General features: G+C 45.8%; 1 protein-coding gene across 1 annotated transcript in view; it reads left to right on the forward strand.

Moving 5' to 3' along the window:
* Positions 1–24,573, forward strand: part of ADAMTS3 (ADAM metallopeptidase with thrombospondin type 1 motif, 3) — a gene marked incomplete at its 5' end in the record, with an annotated part of 35,634 nt that overhangs the window by 1,635 nt on the left and 9,426 nt on the right. Inside the window, 11 exons of the mRNA XM_009709908.1 lie at positions 9,123–9,206; positions 10,382–10,538; positions 11,739–11,844; positions 12,805–12,948; positions 14,437–14,569; positions 15,056–15,169; positions 16,274–16,419; positions 16,974–17,149; positions 18,337–18,470; positions 19,006–19,129; positions 22,862–22,942. Of these exons, the coding sequence (XP_009708210.1) occupies positions 9,123–9,206; positions 10,382–10,538; positions 11,739–11,844; positions 12,805–12,948; positions 14,437–14,569; positions 15,056–15,169; positions 16,274–16,419; positions 16,974–17,149; positions 18,337–18,470; positions 19,006–19,129; positions 22,862–22,942 (1,399 nt within the window). The remainder of the gene's footprint in view (positions 1–9,122; positions 9,207–10,381; positions 10,539–11,738; positions 11,845–12,804; positions 12,949–14,436; positions 14,570–15,055; positions 15,170–16,273; positions 16,420–16,973; positions 17,150–18,336; positions 18,471–19,005; positions 19,130–22,861; positions 22,943–24,573) is intronic.

Here is a 24,573-nt window from a genome sequence, read left to right on the forward strand (position 1 = left end):
AATTATGTGAGGGGAGATTGGTGATTGCTGGGGTGACAGGAGCAACCCCCTTGCACCTAATGAGGCCGGTGGGAAATCCCCTGCCGGTGGGGGAGTGGAAGGGGTGAGGTCGGTGATGCCACGACGGGGTGGGACAGCAGTCGGCGAGACTCTCTGTTGTGTACCGGGCTTCTTGGGACAACGCCTTTGCGTTAGACCTCGTGTGTGACACAGGTAACGCCGAAATGACAGAAAGGCCGCATTCAGAGTGACGGAGGCATTACTCCTCTCCCGTGCCCTCTGCTGTCGGTCCAAGCTTCGCTCCGTGTGCCTGGTATCGTAACATGTCCTGTGCCAAACGCTTTTGCGTGGCTCCCATTTAGTGCGCACCGTGCCGGGACGGCATCACACACGTGGCTGCCCAGGTACAGAGACCTGAGGCTCAAAATGTTACCTCTTGTGTTTCAGAGTAAGAACGAGTTGCCGTATCTAGAGAAGGTCTCTTTGCTCCCTTTGCAAGCTCCGCAGTCAGATAAATAAGCTATTCTTTCGTAAGGACCTGTGCTGCTAACACCACCACAAATCCAACATGTGTGAAAGACTATATGGCTTAGGTATCAAGAAGACCCCTGAAATATTGAGGGGGAAGCACAGGGCCAGGACCGAAGTGTACTCACAGGTATGGTCTCATTGTCGTAAGACCCCAGTTACCTTTTAAATGTTTAAAGCCAGGTCTTTTAAAAAAAAAAAATTAAAAAAAACCAAACCAAACCTCAGCACAACACAGCCTTTGCGTGTCACAATCCCATCTCAGTTTTCCAAGTGCACAAACATGCTGAGCGTCTTTGAAAATCTGCCCCACCTGTTCTGGCTCCCAAAATGAGGACTGGCAGTTTAAAAATTTAATCCATAGAATTTGAGAGGGAAAAAAAAAATCTCTGTATGAATGTAAACCAATTGATGTCTTTTCCAGCATAACTCTGTGTAGAATTATAGTAACTCTGTATAGAATTATACTGCACTATAAATCTAGAATAAGAAACTCCAGACATACACACACATTGTAACTGAAAAACAGAATTTAGTCTGCTAAGTTTACAACCTGGAGCTTTGTTCAGTCTTACGCCTTTCCTACTGTTTCTGTAATTGTGAGCTTGTACATTTTAGGTGACTGTTGTATTTTGGCAGGCCGGGGGAGTGGCGCGCTAACAGTAAGTGAATGGATGCTGTAGAATCTTGGTTTGATGAAGAGGGGCTGTTAAGTCGAGCAATGTCTGTGCATTTGGGTTTGGAGCCCGAGGCATTTAGTCGTAACTCCCTCCGCTCCCCTGACACGCAGACAGAAGGGCCATGGCGGTGGTGTGTTAGGAAGCCAGATGTGGAGATCTTTGAGGAGAAACAGGCGACTGAACCTGGGCTGCTCCGTGGATCGCCTCTGAGACACGAGTGACTCGACAACAAGGCTCTCAGGGCCGTGAATGTACGTCTAGTAACTGCCTGTCTTTGTCCTTAGTAGAAGCTGCTTTTCTCGACTTGAAGGAATCGGAGAGCACACGAGCAAACCTTTCTTTGTTCCTAGAAGATCACCAGCCCCTGGGACTGCTGCTGTGGCAGTCCAGTCGGCGGCTGACAGCAGTTCAGCACGGCTGAATTTGCCTGGCAGACATGAACTAACCTGACTTGTGGTTCAGATTTAGGTTTGGATCTAGTGGTGTGAAGGTCCAAGAACTGAACCTTCCGTATCTGAACTTGTACCTTTTACTCTTCCTAAAAATGGGGAGCTCTAGATGAGAAGGAATTTGTGATGGACGTGATGAGCATTCGTGAGGATTTGTGCAAGGCTGCTGCTAACTCGCCGAGACTTGCCTTCCCAAGCAGGGGAGTTAATGGCAGTGTTGCCCCGTGTAGCGCAGCATGTGCAAGATAGCTCCAGAGTAGCTTCAAAAGAACAAATATGTACGGGCGTCGTAAGCAACGCTAGTTTGCTCGAGTGCAAAAAAGCAGTATTAACTCACATTCATTCAACCTTGTGCCAAGACTGGTTATCCTGGGCACAGTGCCACACTGACACAACGATGCTGCTCTCGGTGCCAGAGCCGCCTCGCTGGGAACCGAGCACTGCATCGCCTTGCCGTGCCATTGGGAAATGCCCGAGATGTTTCCCTGTCCTTAACATTTGTACGTACTCTTGGCTTAAGAAACAGGCTGGAAAACCTGGCATGAGCAATGCATCTAAATCAGCTGTAAGGGTCAGCACTGGAAGTCAGAGGCCCAAATGGGCTCGTCTCATCCAAAGCTATAAAATCTGGTGTGGTCCTTAGCTTTTAGGTGAAGCTTTACCATTACCTCACAGCATGAACTGCCAAAGTTGCCAAAGACAGCCTGCCTTGCGGAGGTGCTGAGGGCTAAAATCATCCACTGGAGAGAACGTCGTTGCCCTGGAGTTGTTTGGGGTGGCTCGGTGGCCTCTCTATTGCTGGGCAGTTTCAGCTGAATTCCTTGAGGTGACAGAATGGACATTTTCCCGATCTTGCCTTTACCAGGAGCACATAAGGAGTTGTAGCCTCCATCTCCCGAGCCCTGCCATAGTGTTAGCACCATTCCTAATCCCTAGCGGAGCATCCCTCGGAGAACCTGCAGAAGTACAGCGGGAAAGCACGTAGAGTGAAAACTGGCAGAGGAGTGGGAAACGGGGTGCAAGTAGGACTGAGAAAGCCTCACCCCCTTCCTCTTGCCCCTGGTTTGTTCCCCCAGCCGGGTTATGCCCCAGGGCCAAGGCAGCCCCTCCGTGACTCTCTGGGTCTGTCGGGCGCCGGGGCCTGCCTCTCTCTCACGGTGGTCTGCCACACTGGTGGTGTCACTCCTTGCAAGAGCAGAATCTGTTTTCACCACTCTTTGTTGAATGTTTTATGGGAATGTGGCACTGTCAGCATATCTGGTGCTTTGCAGCTAGCTCTGCTGTTGTGTTATGTTGTCTCTCATAACATGGCTTTCCTCTCCTCGGCGCTACCCAAGAGAAACCGCAAACAAAAAGAGAGGCTCCTGAAGGCACTGCATGCAGTTTAGAGGAATTCCGTGTTTCAGCTAACAAAGGACAAAACAGTGAAACATTCATAGCAAGCACTTTCAGCAAGAGGTAGCTAGTACACTTTCTTCAGTGGACGCTTAAAAATAGCTTGATGTTTTCAGCACTGTGGTGTTAGATCTGAAATTAAAGGTCTCCTGCATTAGGCAGCTGACATTTGTTACTCCCTTGGTGCTTACTTAAGACAAAACTTCCCTGGGTTAAAGTAACTGAGATCAGAAAGAGATGCACAGAGGGCATCAGGTTGTACTGAGGGCTTCAAAGCAGGTTTGGACTTGGCAGTATTTGTATCTTCCAATTTATTTTTTTTTCTTGAGAGTAAACCAAAATTAGGCAATTCCGTGCATCATTCATTCTCACCTTGCAAGTTGCTTTTGACAGGATTCCTCTTTTGGTGATCACTAGCCACTCAGCATTGCGGTTTTGTGTGTATCACCTTCTTTCTAAATAACAATTTTCATTTGTTGTCCACATAGTGAAGTCAATGAGAGCTTTATGATTAGCTTGAATAAGAACAGGCAGTGCCAGATACGTCTAAAAATTCTGCCAGAGGTCTCTGTGCACACGTGCTACCTGCGGTTCCTTGTCTCCATCACTGGCTCTCATTGTTTCATTCACTCTGCCTCTGTCTGGAAGTGCATAGCAGGGCCTAAGCACAGTACTTGATCGAGAGATCTCTTGACTTTTTCTAGTCTCTAAGCCAATCCCTTGCCTGATAGTGATTACCTCAGGTAAAGGAGAAAAGTCAGATCAGCGCTCGTTCTTTCCGGTGCAGTGCCCCATGGAAAGGAGAGCTGATGCTGGCGGCCGACGACAGCGTGCGTAAGGTGGGGAGGTGACCTGCAAGGTTTTTCCATGCAGATCTGCTGCACTGTCCTCGCTAGCAGCATCCCGAAACGCTTGCCACCGTTTCAGCGGCTTGTGGCTGTGCTCACCTGCATGGGTCGGTGCCGTTGCTGAAGAATGTGAAACAGGAGTTAACGTAGTTTTGGCGACCACAGAAGCGAGCTAACTTTCAAATCCAGAAAGTTTGAGATGAGAAGTTATTATTTGTGTGAGTAACAAAATATTCTTGATAGAGTACTTGCAGGGAATAATTTTCTTTTTTACCACATACTTCGTGAAACATCAACAAGAAATCTTCATCAAAGGTGGTGTCACAATATTGTCTTTTTAGTTTTAAAAACATCTAAGTTTGTAAACAGCAGAGCTGATACACTGTCCCAAAACACTTCCATCTTTTCTTAAATGTCTGCATCTCCATCTGCTGGGAGCAGATGTCAGCACAGAGCCTGTGCAGGCTGAAACTCCGCTTCCCTCAGGACCCGCTGCAGTGCAGAGCGTTACCGCTTTTAGAAGGATGCTTTTGTCATAACCTCGCCATTCCTGTCAAGATTTTAACAGTGGGAGTCCTTTTGATAACGACTTTTAAACAAGGTGCAGGTAAAACAGGAAATGAGAAGAAAACTTAATGCAAAATAAGTGCCGGGAGAGTTGACATAGAAGAGTATTGAGCTTTTAAGAATTCTTCTATTAAAAAGGTTGCCAGAAAAGGCCAAGTTCAGCACTGTTTCTGCCCGTTCTTTTCCCTCTGCTCGGTGGCTTTCCCGGAGCCTTGTCTGTGCTGCAGAGCCTGGCCATCTACAAAAGCCCTCGCAGCATCGGCGCGAGCCTCTCTGCCGACTTGCCCGGGCTGTGGGTTGGGTGCTGGGCAGGAGGAGGAGGAGGAGGAGGCAGCTTGTGTTCTCTCACCTGAAACCTTTGAACGGTCATCTCCCAGCCCAGCGTGCTGTGGCAGGCAGGTGGGCTTGAGTAGCACAGTTCAGAAGAAAATCTCTGCTTTATTTCCTTGCGTGTCAGCAGCACGGCGAGCACTGAGGGACGTTCTTTACGGGCAAGCAGCCTGTTCTGGAGGTGGTGACTTCTTCTTAATGAGTTTGTTCTTGCCTCTCATCCAGCTGGTGGGTTACGCTGCGGAGCTGAATTGCGGGGCTGCGAGAACAGCCCAGGCCCTCTCTCTTCATCACAGGACTGAAGAAGCTATGGCAGCTGTTTCTCCTTCACAAGCCTGAGTTTTGATATGTGATTTTGTCAGGCTTATAACTTACCTGGTCTGTCAAGATTACTGGTTAGGGAGCTGTTTCGGTAGCATACAGTCATCGCGCACTCACTCCTCCCATCTATGAGTTTACGTCAATTTTAATCTAATATTGTCCTCAGCCAGTGGTAAAGACTAGTGGCATGTGAAGGTGTCACTGAAAGAGTACAACTCACTCCTTGCCGTTTAATCTACTGATTTATACCCATGGATGGTCAGTAGACCAGTAGTCAACTCTTTTTTTCAAAGCTGTCTCGTTTCCAGTGATGTGAACAGTAGAGCAGCTGATGGCATTAATCATTAAATTCTGAATTCCTCAACAGTCCTTCACTGTAGAATATTAATTAAGAAACTGCACTTTCCCCGTGCAAGTCAGACACAGAAATGTAAGTAGTTTCATCAAGGCAGAAGCAGAAAGTCACTGAGGCTGTATGGTCCCCAAAACCCCAGGAGAGTCAGATGAAGCATTCGGTGTAAGCGGAGAGGAGCTTGCTGTGAGTGAGCAAAGAAACTTCTGTCACCTTCCTCAGTCAGGTCAGTTACACTTGAATTATTTCTTTTTAAATACCTCAATAATTTAAAAAAGTGATCAAAGATGCCACAGATTCTAAGAGAAGGAAATGAAGAGCTGGCAGGCAAGGTAATACTGGTCTCATATAGAGCTTTTCATCCCAAAGTACCAAAGGCGGTCGCTGCAGGCAGGACCTGTGGGTCAAGAGGCAGCGGTGTCTGTGCCGGGTGAGGATCCAGCCCCTGTGCCTTCAGGGAGGAGGGCTGGGTGGAGGGTGCCTTCGATTTTGCCATTGCCATCTTAGGAGTACATCAGCTTGGGAATGGGGGTTCACCCGCGACATCCGTACTGCGCGAACGCGAGTGAGCTTCCCCAAAAGCACTGAAGTCCCCGGCTTAGCAGTTACCTCCCCTTCCCAGCGCTCCTGACTGCAGCCTTTCCCTTCATTTGCCGGGTGCATTGGTTTTGCCTGTCTGAACAATTCTTTATCCATTCAGTAAACAGATCCTTCCCCGCCTTGTCTGTGGAGTCTCCCGGTCGTCATCGCTGTCCCCGAGAGTGCTGACCGACGACTTCTTGGGCACGCTGCTCTTGAATTCACTCCGACCCCTCTTTGCTTCTGAACACTTCAGCTGAGGCTGTATGGCCAGTTGGCCGTCTGTGATACGTTTCACAGGTTCAGATCAGACAAATCAAGCTTCCTGGGGTGTGATTTATGTATGTGTTTTGTACCGGTATCTTGGAATGTGATTATTTTTGCCATGATAACCACAGCGTAGATGTGGTTACAGCCGTCTGAAAGTGCTGCAGTCTACACTGACCATTTCGGCACTTTTTTTACATTTGTGTCCTTCCAGCGAGGTTACAGGTTTCCAAAATTTCCTATGTTTTGGTTACAAGAGTATATACAAAGTTGTTCCTGATGGGAATCCTGTAGTGGAGCCCTCCAAAGCAATCCATGGAGAATGGGGTAAAAAATGGTGTTGCAGAGAAATCTTGAAGACAACTTGAATCTTTAGGTCAATTCCAGGATCCTTTTTATCTCTGGGAAAGTCCCTCCTGGGAAGTTTGGTGTTTCTTGGCACAAGGGAAATTGCGAATGCTTTTTCTGACACACGTCTTTGTGGGAGCAATGCTGTTGCATTACTGGGGAGAAGCTATGAGATGAATAATTGAACTTTGGAGTAATTGCTTCACAAGACAGGCAGTCTGAGTGATATGCTTATCCCTTGTAAAACTGTCCTGCTGACTGTCTGTTCTCAGCTGGTCCTAAAACGAATTGCTTTTTTGAAAACCGTGGGCTAAAATCATTGTGCCAGACCCCACAGTCTGGACAACTCGGAACGACCTTTTTCCCTGAGGGGAAGGGGGAAGTTCTGTTCAGCTTGACTGAAAAAAAAAAACAAAAAAAAGGGAAACCTCTAAATCCTGCTCAAATATCCCAGCCTCTGAACAGTGGTATTTATTTTTCACCAGTTACCCATAATATGATATTTATTTTGTTTTTAGGGGGATGAGTAACTTCATTGATGATCTGCAGATGTTTTAGCCCCCTAATGTATACTCTGGTGGCAGGACATTTCTCACCTTCGCAGACACAAGGACGGTCCTCAAGAAGAACGATTTTTGACCCATCTGCATAATTCTGGGCTTTTAACTTCGCTTCCACAAGTACTCTTTTTAGTACAAAAGTGACCACATAATTCTAATTTGTGCCTAAAAAGTAGGGCAGCAGCGTTAGTTGCTTCTAAGACGTAGGGCAGCAGTGTTAGTTGCTTCTAAAAAAGAAGTAGTTCTTGAAAACAAACCCCACCATGAAATATTTCCGTTGTTCAGCGAGCGGCGGAGCTGCAGCCTTGCCTGGGGGTTTCTGTCGGGTGGCTGGGCTCTCTGGTGTGCTGGGAGGGGTCTCTGGGCTCCCGTCCCTGTCTGATAAAGGATACGCAGCCGTTTGTGAGCAGTAATAAGACTGTTGTTTCTAACCACTTGCTTATTTTCACAAAACTTCTGGATGCTTAATTTCTTTGAAGTCTTTATTCTTTTGCAAGTGTTGCTGGAAAGTGGTAAACGGGGCCAAAATTTATTGGGGCATTACAACTGACAGAGGGAGTGACTACCTGGTCTTCATTTCCTTTGGAAATGGGGCTAAAAACACTTGAGTCAAAATTCTGCCTTCAGATGATGTGTAGAGATCTCACTGGAGCTCTCTCTGCAGAGCTCATGTGGTGCAGCGCCATGGGCTGGTGCCCGAGGACCCCCTGTGAGCGTTGCCGTTTGCGCTGCCTGGGTGTTCTCGGCACTCCCTGGGGACGGGAGCTTTGAGGTCTCACGGGCTTCTCTTGCGGATGGGTCTTTTCTGGGGCCGGCAGTTGTTTTTAATGTAGTAAGTCTTTCCAGATCACGTAAACGTTACATGCTTTCATGCAGCTGGTGAATTTTTTTAATGGACGCGTTGACTTGCAGAAATCGAGTCTATTTGGAGATATCATTACCCTGTAAGGTATACTGCAGTGTTTATGTGTCTGGCAATGCTGTTTACTTTAAACTTTCAGATGAAAATTTCCAAAGCATTTCTGGGATTTGGAAACACTTTGCCCATTAGCTTTAAGATTGATTTAGAATCAAGAGTACTATTCACGTCTTTAAAGCTAAACACATGCCTACATGCGTGCAGAAATGGAGCATCGTCGTTCGTGTCATTGTCTAAATATTCTGTCTTCCCAGCCTAGAGCTTCAGAATGCAAAAATGGCTTTAAGTCAAATCCTCAAGCATTTTCTGAGGACAAACTGAAGTTAACATCACATTTCCTTGAGTGAGAGCTACTGGCAGCAGAACCTTTTACAAAATGAACAGAAATACGCTCGCTCGCTTTCCCCACTGAAATGCTCGTCCCGAGTGTTTAAACCGATTGAAGTGAGATAAATGGTTGATGAAACAAATAGGAGCAGAATCTGGAATTCATCGCAGTTGGAGTGGCCAGATGGCATAGCGGAGGTGGCCACGTGGGATGGATGGTGGTGGGTTTATCTGTTGTTAAAGCAAACTCTATCCGCTTTTAAATCCCTCGGTGAAATTGAACACGCTGCTTTAACCTTGCTTTCAGGAATAACATCATTTCCCTCGTTATGTTTATCAGATGAGCGAAATGAAGCGTTCAGATAAGTATTTGCAGGGTTTGAACTTGAAGTCTTTTTTTCCCCCAATCACCTTTTCTGCTGGCCCTGGTCCAAAGGCCATTAAACTGGAGAGGAGCCGTGACACGTGCTTCAGAAAGTTCTGCCTGAGGGGGTATGTGATGGTGGGAAGTGTCGTCTGCCTTTCTCGCTGCATGGAAATGGTTTCAGACTTGAATCCTCTTCTGAGAAGACTGTAATGGTATATGCACTCGAAATAACATAGACATGGCCTTTAAAAGTCCCCTTTTGAATTTTTCCTGTTTTTTCCTCAGGTGAATGAAATTTACCACGATGAATCCCTGGGTGTTCACATAAACGTTGTGCTGGTCCGAATGATCATGTTGGGGTACGCGAAGGTAAGCAAGCCTCTGCACCCGTTCTCCCCCGTCGTCTTCTGTGTTATTACAGTCTGTGCACATCGGACGAAGGGCTGTGGAGGCAGAAGTGTACTGAACAGCTCGTTCCAGAGAACTGCTGCTCCTGCTTGCCAGGTGCTAAACCTGCTTGTGCCCTCGTTCCTGAGGCTGCCCATGGGCGTCCCTTTTGTGACACGGGTGCGGGCCTGGCTCAGCCTCAATTCTTGCTCTTTTGAGTCCTCCAAGAATTAAATCCGTTTAGTAGAAGCAATCGTCGTGGTTGCCCACCACAGCCTGCTGGTGCAGCCCCTCCAAGCAGTCTGCTAGTGTAACCCTCTCCTCCTCTCATTTTGTGTACAGCCCTCTTACTGGCTCAGAGCACGCTCCTCTGCTTTGTACCCTGGACAGTGCTTGTAACACTACATTGGTTTTTCTGGTAAAATACACTTAGAGAGTTTTGAAACAAATTAAATTGTTCAGGATGAGAGGAAAGCAGTAATGCTGCTGAGGGTTTGATAAAGATCACATCTGTTCCGTTTAACTCAGACGTTGAATTTGGGCAAGTCAAAAGACCAGTTTGGTGTTTGTCTTGTAATTAGATTTGCTGAGCTTGCAGGCACACGCTGTAGCAAAAGTCTCACAGAACCAGATGTTTAAGCTGTGTTCATCAGTAGACACTTACCGGCACTACGGTGTTGTACACCAGCTGAGGCACTCTCCCATGCGTTGGTGTTACTCACTTCTTCCACACAGGCTGTGTGTGTGGCACTACGTGCTCATTCATCTCATCTGAGTCACGATGTTCTCTGGCAGTCCAGAACGTAAGCGAGTTCCAACAAAAGAAATAAAAATGTTCTTATTCAATCCTGACATCAAGTTGTGTGTTCCTCCCGCACACTCCAGGCTATACACAGAAAGACAATTATTTTCGTAGATGATGTGAACACTAATTAAACTGTCTTCAGAAAGACCTCTAAAGATGTACTTTTACACATGCATGGCCACTGTTAACAGGCACCTTTTCCTTTCTCATAGGAAAGGCGGCTGTCGTGACTTAGAGTGGTAGGGTATTAGGAAGAGAGAAACGGGGACCTGGTTGGTGCTCCAAGAGAATCAAAACTTGTCTGAATTTCCTACCTGTAGGAGCTCCTGGGTCTAATGTGTTGCTTTTTCAGTCCATTAGCTTGATTGAAAGGGGGAATCCCTCGAGAAGCTTGGAGAACGTTTGCCGCTGGGCGTATCAGCAGCAGAAGTCAGACCCCAGTCACTCCGAGCACCACGATCATGCCATCTTCTTAACCAGGCAAGATTTTGGGCCTGCTGGTATGCAAGGTAATGCAGCTGACCTGAAGCAAAACTGTCTGGACCTGGTATTTCTTGGCTAGCGTCTGCCAGAAAGGAGGAAAATTTGAAAATCGCATTGTTACGTGATCCTGAGATAATAAGCAACGTAGGCCTTTATTCAGCAAATACTTGAGGAAGTGTTCAGTTTTAAAGGTGTATTAACCTGGTCCTGTTGAGGAAAGCACGTGCGCTCATCACAACTTTCCGTTCCCTGTTCTGGCTTTAGAAAAGGCCCACGTGGACAGCCTGAGCATGTACTCATTACTCTGTTGTGGAGGGAAAGTACTTCCTCCCATTCGTTTTACATACTTGTTAAAAAGCAGGTAGACCTTGCCATTTGTATCTAACTGGAGCAGATTAAGTTCTTACTTGAGAGATGTAAGTAAATAGCTGTTTCCTTTCTTCAAACACCAGGTGTTTCTGTGTGTGTGTGTGCAGGGATCACTAGGAACGCTCAACGCCCTTTGCATTCAACATCACTTTTATTTTATTGCATCATTCACTGTAGATTCCTTTTTATAGATAGCATACCAGCTACTTTGGTACCTGCGTTAATCTTTATGACCCAAGGAACTGATGATAATGGGAAGTAAATTCACAAAGTGCGATTTATGTCAGCGCAGATAAATGTCTTTTATGTCAGTGCAGATCCAGCAGACTCTGGGTGAGACCATGTTTTGGCTGTCCAGTTGGAGATGTCGTAGAAATTTGTGTTCAGTACCTCCAAGCTCCCTTCACCTTTCAGGGGGACATAAGGCTTCTCCTTCAGGTCTGGGCTGGCAAGCCTGGAGTGAGCTGGTTAGGTTGAGATGTTAGGCAGACTTCCCTGTCTTGAGAAAGATTTTAGCTTTTACTGAGAAAAAGACATGCAATATGCACCAGGCGGTATGTAGATGAAGGTACCGATATGAACACATGCAAAAAATCCCCACCTATAGCTCTGCCTTTTAATTGAACAGGAATCTTGTGCGTTTTTGGTGATAAAAGTGTAAGCGCCTGAAGTGACACAGATGGAATCAGTCCCAGTATGTCAGAGCCATTTGCTCTGACAGCAATTGCAAAGACAGAGACAAAATTGACAACCAAGAGAAAATAATCCTAGGGTCTTCTAAGTAGTAAGTTTATTGGGGGGTATCGTTTAAAATAAATGTAATGGGCAAAAGAATCAGACATGATTTCTCTCAATAGGATATGCTCCTGTTACTGGCATGTGTCACCCAGTCCGAAGCTGTACTCTCAACCATGAGGATGGGTTTTCATCAGCTTTTGTTGTCGCTCATGAAACTGGTCACGTGTAAGTCTAACTTTTACAACTAGGTTGCTGACAAAATGTGGCGCTGCATGTCCTGCTTGCTTCAAGTGGTTTAATTTTAGTGGCCATATGAGAGCTATCCTAATTTTATTACCATCCCCTTGGAATGCATCAGTGGCTTAAGCAATGAAGAGATAAGTGGGGGAAGAAAGGAAGGGGAAGAGAGAGGGGGAACTTGTTTTCTCTAGGGTGGGGAAGAGGTCAGTGAGAAACCTGGAAGGCCCAGGCAGTGGAGACAGTAGCTTGTCAAGCATCCTTCACTTCTGTCTTCTCATTGACTGGAAGTGCTGATTTGTTAGTTTTGGCACCTCTTCAAGAAGGATAAAATGTTAAGTTGGGAGCAACTGATTAAGCAAAGATCTCTGTTAGCTGTCTGGATGAATTGATGTCAAGCACTGAGGATCTGATTTTTGTCTTCCTTAAGTAGTGCAGGCTACTCATTCAGCTCCCTGGGAGGAATTTAGCTCAGTTGGAGATGAGCAGGTCACTTGCTTATTAATCTGTACCAGGTGCACGCCTGGAGATGTGAGGTACTAACCACGTTAGCTCTTTGGAGGTGCAACGATAACTATGTTAGCTCTGTGTTTCAAGAGGTGCTTTTGATAAATGAGTATACAAACATCTCAGTGTCCGAATGAACTGCTCCCTAATGAGCAGAATGGTTGTTTTCCTTGATCTGAAGTATAAGACGTCATCATCATCTAGTTAGTTCCTTCCTGGTATTAACAAATAAAAGGAAATATAAATGAAAGAGTATTCAGAGGGTCCTTATGTTTTGGCGTCAAAGAAGATCAGATTAAAATGCAGGTGATATCTGTAGAATGCAAAGAATAATTTCAATTTGCTTGATGACATGTGCATGAGAAACTGTTTTCTTTCCAGTCGTTTTACCAGTTGAAGAGCGGAAACTGCCTGGGCTCTGATGCCGATTCTTTGTTACAGGCTGGGAATGGAGCACGATGGGCAAGGGAACAGATGTGGGGATGAGACAGCAATGGGGAGCGTTATGGCTCCCTTGGTGCAGGCTGCCTTTCATCGTTACCACTGGTCCAGATGCAGCGGCCAAGAACTCAAAAGATACATACAGTAAGGACCTGGCAGCACCCGGCGGTAGTTGTTTTACTAAAGGAAACAGAAGTCTCTGCAGTTCCTGGGATGTGGGGCCGGTGTGGTGCCCTCTGCTAGGCAGCGAAGAGAAGAGGAGAGGCAATCCCAGCGGGAAGGAGCAGGCACAGGTGTCCTAAAGGGGAGCCTTGGCTGTGGGAGCCCTTTGTATAAACACAGCGGTACTGGGGCCTTAGAGGTACTGAGGAATGGGATCCTCGGGGCGGCCTGCCCTCTGCTTCCAAACGGGGATTCAGCCTTCGGAGGCATGCCCGTAGGCTGCTCCGTGCTTCAGCGCAACAGCAGCGACCCCGCTGGCTCCAGCCCTGGCCTCCTCCGCTGACGCGGTTGTCTGATCACCTTTTTTGCCATACTCTTTTTGCCTTGGAAGCTGTGTTAGCAAAGCCGTGAGCCAGGAGCAGGGCGTCCTCACGTAGGGCTGCGCTCAAAGCCGTGCCTCCGCTGGGGGATGGCAGCGGGAGCCTCTCTGGCCGACTCCGTGTCAGGCAGCCGGTGTTTTCCCTAGGTGTTGGATTTCTCTAGGAGTTATGCTGTGAAACTGGCAGGATGAAGCCCTAAACTCAGAAAAGGAACTAGCAAAGGTTGTGGAAGAGAGAAGGCGGCATGCGTGCAGGTGTCTGAATTAGGGAGCAGAGGAGAACAGATCTCTACCCTGCTGGCTCTGGGCTCCCTCCGTGTATGTACCTCTTCATCCAGTTCTTACTCAGGCTTCCTTCTCCCTTGCAAATAGCTGGGTTTGCCAGTCAAAACTGAGGGAAAACTGAATGGGTTCACCCACATCTCCTACAGAAGAAACTCTATTCGTAACATAAAGCATAAAATAGTAATTGATTGAGACCTTAAAGCTTAAAGTGAAATATCCCCGTGCAGGAGGAGCAGCCCACCAGTATTGCTATTTTAAGACACGAGAGTTAAAGAGGAATGAGGAAAAAGCAAGCCTTGTTCTTGCCCTTTGCACAGGCAGGGCTTCATCCCTGCGAATACATTAGATGTCAGGTAAGAAGGGCTGTTCTCAGTCTGCTGTCCTGTTTCAAAGCACCATAAAGTCGATGGAAAGACCCCCTGTGACTGCCACGGGCGTTGTGTTAGGCCTTATATTAGGACCAGGTCAGAGCACGTTGAGATGTTGCCCTTTGGCACCGAGAGCGGAGGAGTGTTTGTTTTCTACCGCTGGTGACAGGAAAGTGCGGTGCAAATTTCCCGTGTGTCGCTGGGGCAGGGAAGGGCTGGAGATGCCTCTCCGGCAGGGATTTTGCTGTAGGACCTTCCCATCCAATGCTCCGTTGTGTTGCACTAGGCAGTGTTCAACTACGTAAACAGGACAGAAGACAGGTTGGAGAAAAGGCGTGTTGCCTTACTAAGAATAAGTACTTTGATCTTGCTGATTGAAAAAAAAGAAAGACTACATCTTCTCACGTATTTTTTTTTTTTCTATATATCTTTCCACAGCTCTTACGACTGTCTTCTGGACGACCCTTTCGAACATGATTGGCCCAAGCTTCCTGAACTGCCAGGCATCAATTATTCCATGGACGAACAGTGCCGCTTTGATTTTGGCGTTGGCTATAAAATGTGCACAGCGGTATGTTCAAGGCAGTCATTGCAAAGACAAACGTTCATTCAGCAAGTTGGTGTCTGGCCTGATCTAAGAGCTGCAATATATGCATTTTCTCGTAATTGAAGAGCAGTTAGTGGAGTAGTTTAAACAGACCTATAAAGAGGAGAGAGATATTTATGGGTGAAATGCAGTCATCTGGGTCATTTGGTTTAACGCTCAAGTGGATGGCAGCACGGTCCACATGACAGAGGCTTGTGGTAGTGATCCCAAGGAAGAAGGGAAACAAAAACCTCATTTTCCTCCCACTTCTGGGTGTCTCCTCCTTTCCTCATCTCACCAGCTCAGGGCTAGGGGATGCAGGGAATAAGCACTGCCCTTTTCTTTCTGGAGATGCTGTACTTATTGGTAGTCGTATGTGTGAGATGAGTTGACTGGGTGGGTTGAATCTTTGTCTGAAAAGTATTAATAATCTAATGTTGAGTTTCGTCTCATAAACGTTCCGCATTTCAGTTCCGAACGTTTGACCCGTGCAAGCAGTTGTGGTGTAGCCATCCAGATAACCCGTATTTCTGTAAGACTAAGAAAGGACCTCCACTCGATGGGACAGAATGTGCCCCTGGAAAAGTGAGTATTGTGTTTTCGCTGTGTTTGTATTAAAACAAACAAACAAACAGTTGCATTCATTTGGGTTGAAGGGTAGAGAGGAAAACAGGGAATTGCCTGGCATCCCAGGAGTGGAACCGGAGGAAGGGAAAAGAGGGAGCTGTGCTTTCCTACTGTGAGATTCTGTGAGCTGTACAAGGTTTGCCGTAGTACGAAGTAAATTTTGGAGATAGAAACCCCAGTTGAGGTGTAACCCATTCTCAGCCTCTTCTGTGGCTTTTTTGTTATCTTTTTTGGATTCTTGTCTCATCTGCAAAGCGTCCATAAAGTGTCTTCAGGAATCCGTGGGAGCAGATAATGCCGTTACTGTAGGAGCGCTGCTTAGTGCTTGTGGTCCAGACAGCCTGTGGCTAAGGGTTGGTGTAGGCTTAGGATTAGCTCTTTATTTTTCACTTTTAATAACTCCATTAGTGGGTGTCCTACTGCTAATTCATTTTTAATTATAAAATTATACTCAAATAAATGTTTGTTTAGCAAATTCCATGTATTTTGAGATACCGGAGAGCCACATGTACCACGTGCGTTTGCCCTAGCCAGCAGCAGAACAACACCCTGCCCAGCGACTAGCCCTCTGTTCCAGCCCGTTGGCCTAAGTGTGATAGTTGGCCAGTATGAGGAAAAAAAATTTAAAAAGACAACTGATCCTCAGCAAAGACTTTATCCTTTAATAATCACTTTAATATTCAAATAAAGACTTTAATATTCAGAACATTAAAATTCCTTCCAGAAGAAGGTGGTAGCGACTAAGACTCACATGAAACAAAGCCTTACTTCAGGTAAGTGTCGAGGAGGGTGGAACGTGCCGAGCTTGGGCTGTGTGCCCTTGGAAGGGTTCAGGGCCAGGGTCGGCGGTGCTGCCTGCGGGCTGCCGTCAGGGAGGGGGTCGGGTACCCTTGGGCCCAGAGCACGCAGACCCTCACCCCTTTGTCTCTGCTTGCGGTCTGATCTCCGAGATGTCCCTTCTCAGCCCATGGGCTCACCTCTCCGCGCTTTTGATTTTACTGCAGTTATGCGTTTGGGTTTTGTTTCTGTTCTCATCTGTTTTCCTTGCCCAATTTTTCTCAGTGGTGCTATAAAGGTCACTGCATGTGGAAGAACGCCAACCAGCTGAAGCAGGATGGCAACTGGGGACCCTGGACAAAATTTGGCTCCTGCTCCCGGAGCTGTGGAACGGGAGTTCGCTTTCGAACGCGCCAGTGCAACAATCCAATGTAGGTCTTCTGGCTGGGGGGTGGTTCCAGGCAACTGGGAGTCGTTACAGGTGTCAGTTTAAATGGCAGTTGCGTTTTGGAAGGAGTCTGCCAAAATTCTGTTCAAAAGCCCCTTGAAATATGGCTTTTTGCAGGGAGCTAGGATCATTTTTGGAGAACCCAAGAATTTCCAGAGGAAAGCCTGTGGAAAACCATCCCAGGGATTTAGCTGATGTGTAAGAGAGTGAAGATTACATAGTGTGTGAGCTCAGCGAGCTGCAGGATAAACTTAGATAATCTCTAATTATAAATCGACTGTTGGCAGCGTATGCGTGCCCGTGGATTGCTTCTGCATTTCAGCGTATGCCTGGGGGAGGCATCGACAAGCACCGAGGTTACACGGCCAGCGCGTGTCTGTGCAGTGTAACCGCTCTGTTGCCGTTTCTGTCACTTCACACACCTTTTTTGCAAAATTGTTCCTTAAGAGTGTGAAATTTCACCTAAGACAGAAGAAAAATCCCCAGAGCTCATATCCAGGGGGGTTTAGAATCTCCTGAATCTTCTTCTTTTCACAGGCCCATTAATGGAGGTGAAGATTGTGCCGGTGTCAATTTTGAGTTCCAACTTTGCAATACAGAGGAGTGTCCGAAGCACTTTGAGGACTTCAGAGCGCAGCAATGCCAGCAGCGCAACTCCCACTTTGAGTACCAGAACAGCAAGCACCACTGGCTGCCGTACGAACACCCGGACTGTAAGTTCTGTCGTTTGCCTTTACTACAAGTCAATCCTGGAATCGCCCAGAGCTCCTGGGGGTCTTGTTCGTCAGCTGTACAGAGATAGAAGTAATTGGGGTGTGAGCGAGTGTAGGCGAGACTAAAAAGCAAGACAAAAGGATGGCCCCAGAAGGAAAGAAGGGATACCGTGCGAGACAGTTGTCAGTTCCCCAGCCCTGGGCCGGCTAGCTTCCCCTGAATTTCATCCTCCTCGTAGAGAGAACGTGATGTAGCAAGAGGCTCTGGGCTCTGGGCTCCTGCTGGGACAGCTGGTGGGTGCTCACAGCAGTCGGCGCCCTGTGCTGTCGAGCTCTGGCTCTCTGCTCTTGGGGCAGAGGGTGGAAGGCTGCTGGCTGGGTCGTGAAAAACCCCTCCTGCCCGCTCTCCCGTACAGCTCTTCGTCTGCCTGAGCACAAAGGGCCAGCCTTTGATCGTGGCTGCTGGAAGTATTAACCGCGTTTTCTAATGCACTACTTGAGAAGTCCTCCTTAGTATTTTCCCACTCCTTTATAGATCCATCTGCCTCAGCCTGATTCTGTCAGTCTTCGCTACTCACATTAAGCTAACCCAGCAATCACCTTGCATGACGAGGGCAGCTTCGAGCACAAAGACGGATTCCTAGTTCACTGAAAGGTGCTGCGGACTTGCTGGTGTTTCTTCCTCGGGTACCTCCTGAGATAGCCTTTACATGGAGTTAGGGAGGGAGGGAGTTAGATTCAGACACTGAGCAGGAAATATGTTCAGCTGGTATTTCCAAAAAAGGATAAAGAAAGTTAAAGATCAAAATCCTCTTGTGCTTTTCACCTGGCTTTAGCACCATCTTCTCACAGGGTCATTTTTCTGCTGTCATTTTTCTGCATCCCTGTGATGTTGTAAACTCAGCCCTGTTCCCAGTAGGATCGGAATGAAAGCTGCTTTCAGAATAGTGGAGAACGCAGTCCTAGGAGCCTCTTTAGAAGGGAACAGATTCCGTCGAGAATATCTCAAAGCGATAGGCCCATAATTCACAGAAAAGCAAATGAGTTGCTCTTTTTCTCACTGCTGTCTATTAAAGGTCCTTTCGATCTCTGTCGTATTCTCTTCACTCCTTTAGTGGGCTGTTTTTGTGAAGCACATTTGGATTGCTGTTAATTTATGCAGTTACTTCTCTTTCCTTGATGCACAGCTATTAAGAGATGTCACCTGTACTGCCAATCCAAGGAGACCGGAGATGTTGCTTATATGAAACAGCTGGCACACGATGGGACTCGCTGTTCCTATAAAGACCCTTACAGCATTTGTGTTCGTGGAGAATGCGTGGTGAGTGGCAGCTTCCCAAGGTCATCATCGCGTTTGAGCTGTGCCGTGTTACAGCACAGCTCTGGTTAGGCTCAGTCAGAACAACTCAGTCAACAGTGTAGAGAGAGGCTTTGCAGATGTTTCTGAATTAAATATTTACAGCATCATATTCCTCATAATTCCTTGAGATTCAAAGTAAAATAGAGCTATGGTACAGACCTCTTCTGTGCAAATACTCCACTTCGCTTGAGCTGATAGTTTCATTTGCCTTTTTTGCACTTAGTTTCATGTCTGAAAAGAATTGTGTCTCTTTTTCTGTCTTTCCCATCTTTCTTAGTCTTGAAGTACAGTGAATACAAGGCAAGAATCACTTCCTATTTTTCACATGAAATCCATTATCCAGCACCAGATTTGCAAGTAATTTGTGTTTAAATAAAATAGACATGTGTTGGGTGGTAATATCCTCTATGCGTTAATTGTGCGATGGCTTCCCACCGTAACTAAAACCGACAGCCAATGCCAAAGCCTTCTCTTGTTTTTGCTCTTCCGTCTGCAGAAAGTGGGCTGCGACAAGGAGATTGGCTCCAATAAGGTTGAAGATAAATGTGGCGTCTGTGGCGGGGACAACTCCCATTGCCGAACTGTGAAGGGAACCTTTACCCGCACTCCCAAAAAGCTTGGTAGGAATAGCATTTGCATGCGTCTGGTTATAATTTTTGTTGTCTCTGGTGTTTCTGTCATACTTACTGCTCTTGCAGACCGGTCAGAAATGCAACCTGCTTCAAGGGAGCAAAACACAATTTGTAAGCTGATGTGCAAAACTAGTTTAGTCCCTGGTAAAGAAATGACATCTTTGAAACAGTGTACTATTTCTGTCCTTTGAAGGACCTATTAGAAGAAAGGTTGATCAGTCAGGTGTATTGAGAGATACTCACCGTGCGGAGCGTGTTTCGTTCTTCTTTGTAAATGCTGAAGCCCAGCCGGACAATGTTGGTGATAAGTGGGGATAGACTGAATTTTGCTAAACAAAACCAAACTGTTCTTCTCACAGTGAAATGAAGAATAATTCCAGATACGTTGCCTGACACTAAGTGTAACGTGCCTCTGTCTGTAGGAGGACTGAAGGAAACATTTTTTTTCTCCCATTGAAGATTAAACTTTTCACAAGTTTTTTCCTCTCAAACCTAAACTGAAGAGTTTTAAGTGGAAGTCTGAATTTCTGTGCATATGAAGTGAGCATATGGATCCTCATGTCAAATTGGTTTATGATGCTTTCTCACAAATTACAGCCCTTTAGTCAAATAAACAAATTACAAATAAATTCAGCTGAATTCTGAACCAAAGATAAAAATTTTTTGGCAAGAATCCTCATTTCTCATATCCTTTAAGTTGTGTGAGTGAGATCCAGTGGAACTTAGGATGGCATTCTGCTCGCTCAGGACTAAGAACGACCTGGGTAACATTTTCCGACTGCACTCTGGGGTATTTTGCAACGCATTTCCTATCAGTTATAGCCCAAGATCTCCTTGGACTTCTTCAGAAATGTCTATTTTGTCAGGTATTTGTTAAGCCAGCAGCATTATCTTGTACGTTTTGCTGTGCCTACTTTGTATTTTGAGGCTTTCCTGTATTGCCTTTTCAGGCTGGGGAAGCTCCTCAGGGAAGTGTATGCCCTGTGTGAGTGGGAGCAGTTATTTCAGGAATATCTGTCTGATAGAACTAAGTGTTTTAAGACAGAGCAGAGAAAGGCTAAGGGACAGATCATGTGAACATCTGCATTAACAGTAATTAAGCATACTTCACTGCAGCATTAATAATTAAAGTTGGACAGTGAGCAGCCAAACTGAACTTGGAAAAAGATAAGCTAATGTGCGATTGGAAATAAAAAATGTAAAAAACAAAATTCTGCTGAAAATACTTACTGATTATTACAGACCAATTGGAAAAGTTTACTGGTTGTAAAGATCAACTTACAGTACAGAGCCTGTCTGAAAGGGATGGTTCCCTGGAGGCTGATGGATTGGACAGGGAATAATGCAAGAATCACTCAGACTTTGGGAGTAATGGACCTAAGACTATAGCTTGAGCCTTATATATAAGCCTGTGTGTTTCTGGAGCTGGCAGCTGCTGCGCTTTTTCTTAAAAAAAAAAAAGTGATCAGCAGAAATAAGTGCTCGGCCTTCTAAGAGCATTTCTGATTTTTTCACTGAGAAAATGATGGGAGTTTTGGGGGCAGAGGGGATATTCATGTCAATTCATGTCACAACTTTGGATCCAGTCCAGTAAGAGCTTTCTGTAACGAGTCTGGTTTCTGTTGCCCGTACCAGTGGTTTGGAGCTCCGTGTACAGCCTCAGCCTGTGCTGTGCCCTACTCCCTGGGAGATGGGCAGGGCGAACGAGAGGCCGGCAGAGGCCAAAATACGCCCCTGACCCCCCCACGTTCTGCCTCCGCATTTCTGCCTGTGGGCCACTGAGAACCTGGCGGGGTGATGGCACGCCATTGAATGGTGGCACGGTATTTTCAGTGTCTGGAAAGCACGGCGGTGCAAAGTGACAGGCGGTGCTGGGAGATAGTTCAGGGAAGACTGCCGTTAATCAGCAACTTATTGGCAAATGTTTGTGAAAGTGATAGAAGTGTTTATGAAATGTTTATTGTTTTACAGTAACTTTGGCAATCTAGTCATTAAAAAGACTAACTGACCTCTTCCAACAGGAAAACATTTAAGCAAGAGGTGCCAAAAAGAATTCAAGTTTCTGGAAAATGAAATCTGCAAGTATCCAACTTAAAATCACCTACCTGAATTTTCATTGGTCTGACTTTCATTGACTATTAACAGCTGCTGGATGTGTCTAATTCTGCTTTAAATGCATTTGAACACGTAACGTAATTTATACTTTACATTCGTAAAGACGATCTAGCTGACAAACGTAGTCAATGAAATAACAAGACTCGACTCCCATAGCACTAACTACAGATGTTCTATTTAAGGGAAGACAAGAGGAGCGTTTACATTGCCCAAAGGAGCTCGCAATATTTCCCTTTCTGAAACAAAGGTGTCTAAAAATACGCTGGGTAAGTGTCAAGTGCTTGTAGAAAGAGAGGCATCCATGGCAACTCAAGAGTTCTTGCTGCAGTTCTCGTCTCCATTCGGACATTGATAGATAACACCAAATCAGGCAAGAGCTTTATGTTTCGTATGCTCAAAACGAAAAGATTGGCAAATGCCGTTTGCGCAGTCGCTCGTCAGCCAAGACTCTGATTTTACATATTCCTAGCCCTTCTTTTTCTTCACTTAGGTTTTCCAAGGAGCTGTAGTATGGCAGGTGCATGACAAACTACCAAGGCATTCGTTAGTCCCAGAGCCCCAGGATGAAACAGAATTACTTAGGTGCTACGTCTTGTGGTTGCAGTGCACAAACAGTAAAACTCCTGTCACATCTACCCTGCATCCGTAGCAGGGCTGTGTTACTCGGGAAGATTGCATAGCAGAGTACAAAACGGAGAGAAACTCACTCAGCTCTTAAAAAAGGGATCTACGGAGATTTACCAGAACTAAATCTGCAGTTGTTAAAGAGAAAATAATAGAAATGTGAAAATACCGTGCGCTCAGAGTGCTTATGGTGCTCTTGGTTAAAACTTGACATAGAAGTACCTGTTGACAGGCCCCTGGGAGGGATTTTAGTCTCCCTGATGACAGTACTTGCTTAATGTTGCACTAATTACCTGTGGTTTGGACTGATAAACCATTGAAATTTAGAATCAGAATAATTTTCTTTGGGAGCAGCTTTTTACTTTTAGCTGTAAAGAGTTGAATTCCGCCCCATCACTTCAGCAGCAGCAATTTAATTGAGACGTTTTACATTCCCAGTTGTAAATAGTTTGGGTTAAGTTCCATACAGGCAAGCCTTTTCTGATGGGTGGCGACAACCCACGCTGTACTACGCCCACCTTTCTCCAGTCTTTGACGTCTCAGAAGTCAGCAGACGCACTTAAGACGTTAACATCTAACATGACAGCAAGTAAACTCAAATCTAACAGCCGGGCTGATGAGCGATTTGGAAAAAATAGTCAGGAGGACTTGTGTTTTTCCCCCTCGTATGCTGAGGAACATAGGAAACATATTTTTGCCTGAATGGTTAATGGATACGGCCTATAGCAGTGTAGCTGGTCAAGTGACAAATAGGTTTGTAACTGGTTTCTCTTCTCTGCCTGAAAGAGAAAAAACACACAGAGGTCCTGTCAAGTACGTTACAAAACTATTTGCTCGGTTCCTTTCTGACGCTGCTGCTCAGTTGATGATGGATGCCCTCTTCTGCAAGTAGAAGCTGGATCATGTAGCGCGCTCCTAACCATGGCTATTGCTTTTTCTTTCCATCTCCGCTTTCTCCATTGACTACTACACATGCCAAAGGGTACCTTAAGATGTTTGATATCCCTCCTGGTGCTCGACATGTGTTTATCCAAGAAGACGAGGCTTCTCCTCACTTTCTTGGTAAGTGTTTCTCTCCTCAGGTTTGGCTTTGAGGCATGATGACGGGGCAGTCATGCAGAAGAACCTGAGAAATGAGATAACCAAATTAAAGTGTTTTGGGTAAATATGTGCATCCAAAATTGCATGTTAAGGACTGAGTCCTACAGCATAAGCTCGGCAAAAAAATATTTTCTTCTCATTTGAATTCTTCAGAATATTAAACTGATGCCAATTTGCACGTTTACTAACAGAAGATTGTCATCACTCGCGTTTAAATGGGCACTGCCAGGGTAAAAACCATGTATTCTACTATGTGAAGCAAATTCAGTATCTTTAATTATTCTTATTTGCTGCAGATTATAAGCAACAGCTATTTTAATGGAAAGAAGATTGGGGAACTCATGATGTATTTGCAGGCCATTTCATTTCAGATTTTTCTCACATAGGACAGTTCACACTGTTGTCAATCAATTTGTATCTTACTGCTTACCATTTTCTAATGCTTAAGGGATTTTTAGCTCACAGGAGAGGGGTGAGATCTTCCCTGGATTTTAACAGCCTTTTAATCAGCTCCTCAGGTGCTAGGGCAGTGTCTGGGCTGTAAACCCTTCAGGCAGCGTTGGATTAGTTACTAAAAAGAAGTAGGAATAGAAAATTTAAAAAAAAAAAAAAATTAAGAAATGACATTTTTTCAACTGTAATGATGTCAAAGGGGGAAGCTTGGCTTTTGAGGTCCAAGAGCTTCATTTTGGACCAAGCGTAGCCTGATAGTTACTTCCAGAGAAGCATAGCTTTGCTTTGGCAGCAAGTGGCTTCATGAAGCTACTCAGTAGGTGCTGCAGGGCTCCTGCATTTGGGTTGCTGTAATCACAGGCGCTTGGAAGATTTCTGCATAGTTTTTTTATCGTGTTTTATGGTGCATTGGAAAAAGCTGTACAAAAGAAAAAATGAGAGTCCATCTTTCAGATTTCTGATGTATTAGCTTCTAATTGGAGCATAATACCAATAATCCCCACACTAGGTGACTGTTAAGGTGTGGTGCAGGAACCCAAACCCAAGTAGTTTCCCAGGGGTTCAAACGCCTCAGCTCTTTGCTTACTGCATTTAGCATCTGATACATACGTATGTACGCAAAAGAAACTAAAATGTGATGAAAAAGTCATCGTTTTCGTAATCTGAGGAAAATAAGAAATGCATTTAAAGGCTGCTGAGGTGTCTGTTGCAGGCATTCCCAGTAACACTGATTTTGGTCTTGTGCAAATAAAGAGGATGGGTGATTCTGCAGCTGTGACCCGAGTTCCTTGCTACTACCCGTGCTGCTTGGGAACTAAGCTGGTACGGGAACCGTGCACCTAACATAGGAAGAGGTGCTTCAGTCTCTCTTTAGTTCTGTATCTGTATCTAATTCACATGGATAAGGAGGTATAAAATTGAAGCAAATATATGAATGCATCTATCATCAAACTGGAAATCGAGGGCGGCATGAGATGGCCTTGGGGGGCCTGTCCCTGAGCCAGTGCATCTACAGCAGTCGCTGGTGTGTTGGGTTTCTTTGCAAAAGGCCGTCTGTAATGTCTCCTGTCAAGTTTCACATCAGCCACCATCGTTGCTGGCGATACGATGGGAGGCACGACTGGCACTGTTTTCAATCC

Source organism: Cariama cristata, unplaced genomic scaffold, assembly GCF_000690535.1.
Source record: "Cariama cristata isolate BGI_N322 unplaced genomic scaffold, ASM69053v1 scaffold17251, whole genome shotgun sequence".
In the NCBI taxonomy this organism is placed as follows: domain Eukaryota; kingdom Metazoa; phylum Chordata; class Aves; order Cariamiformes; family Cariamidae; genus Cariama; species Cariama cristata.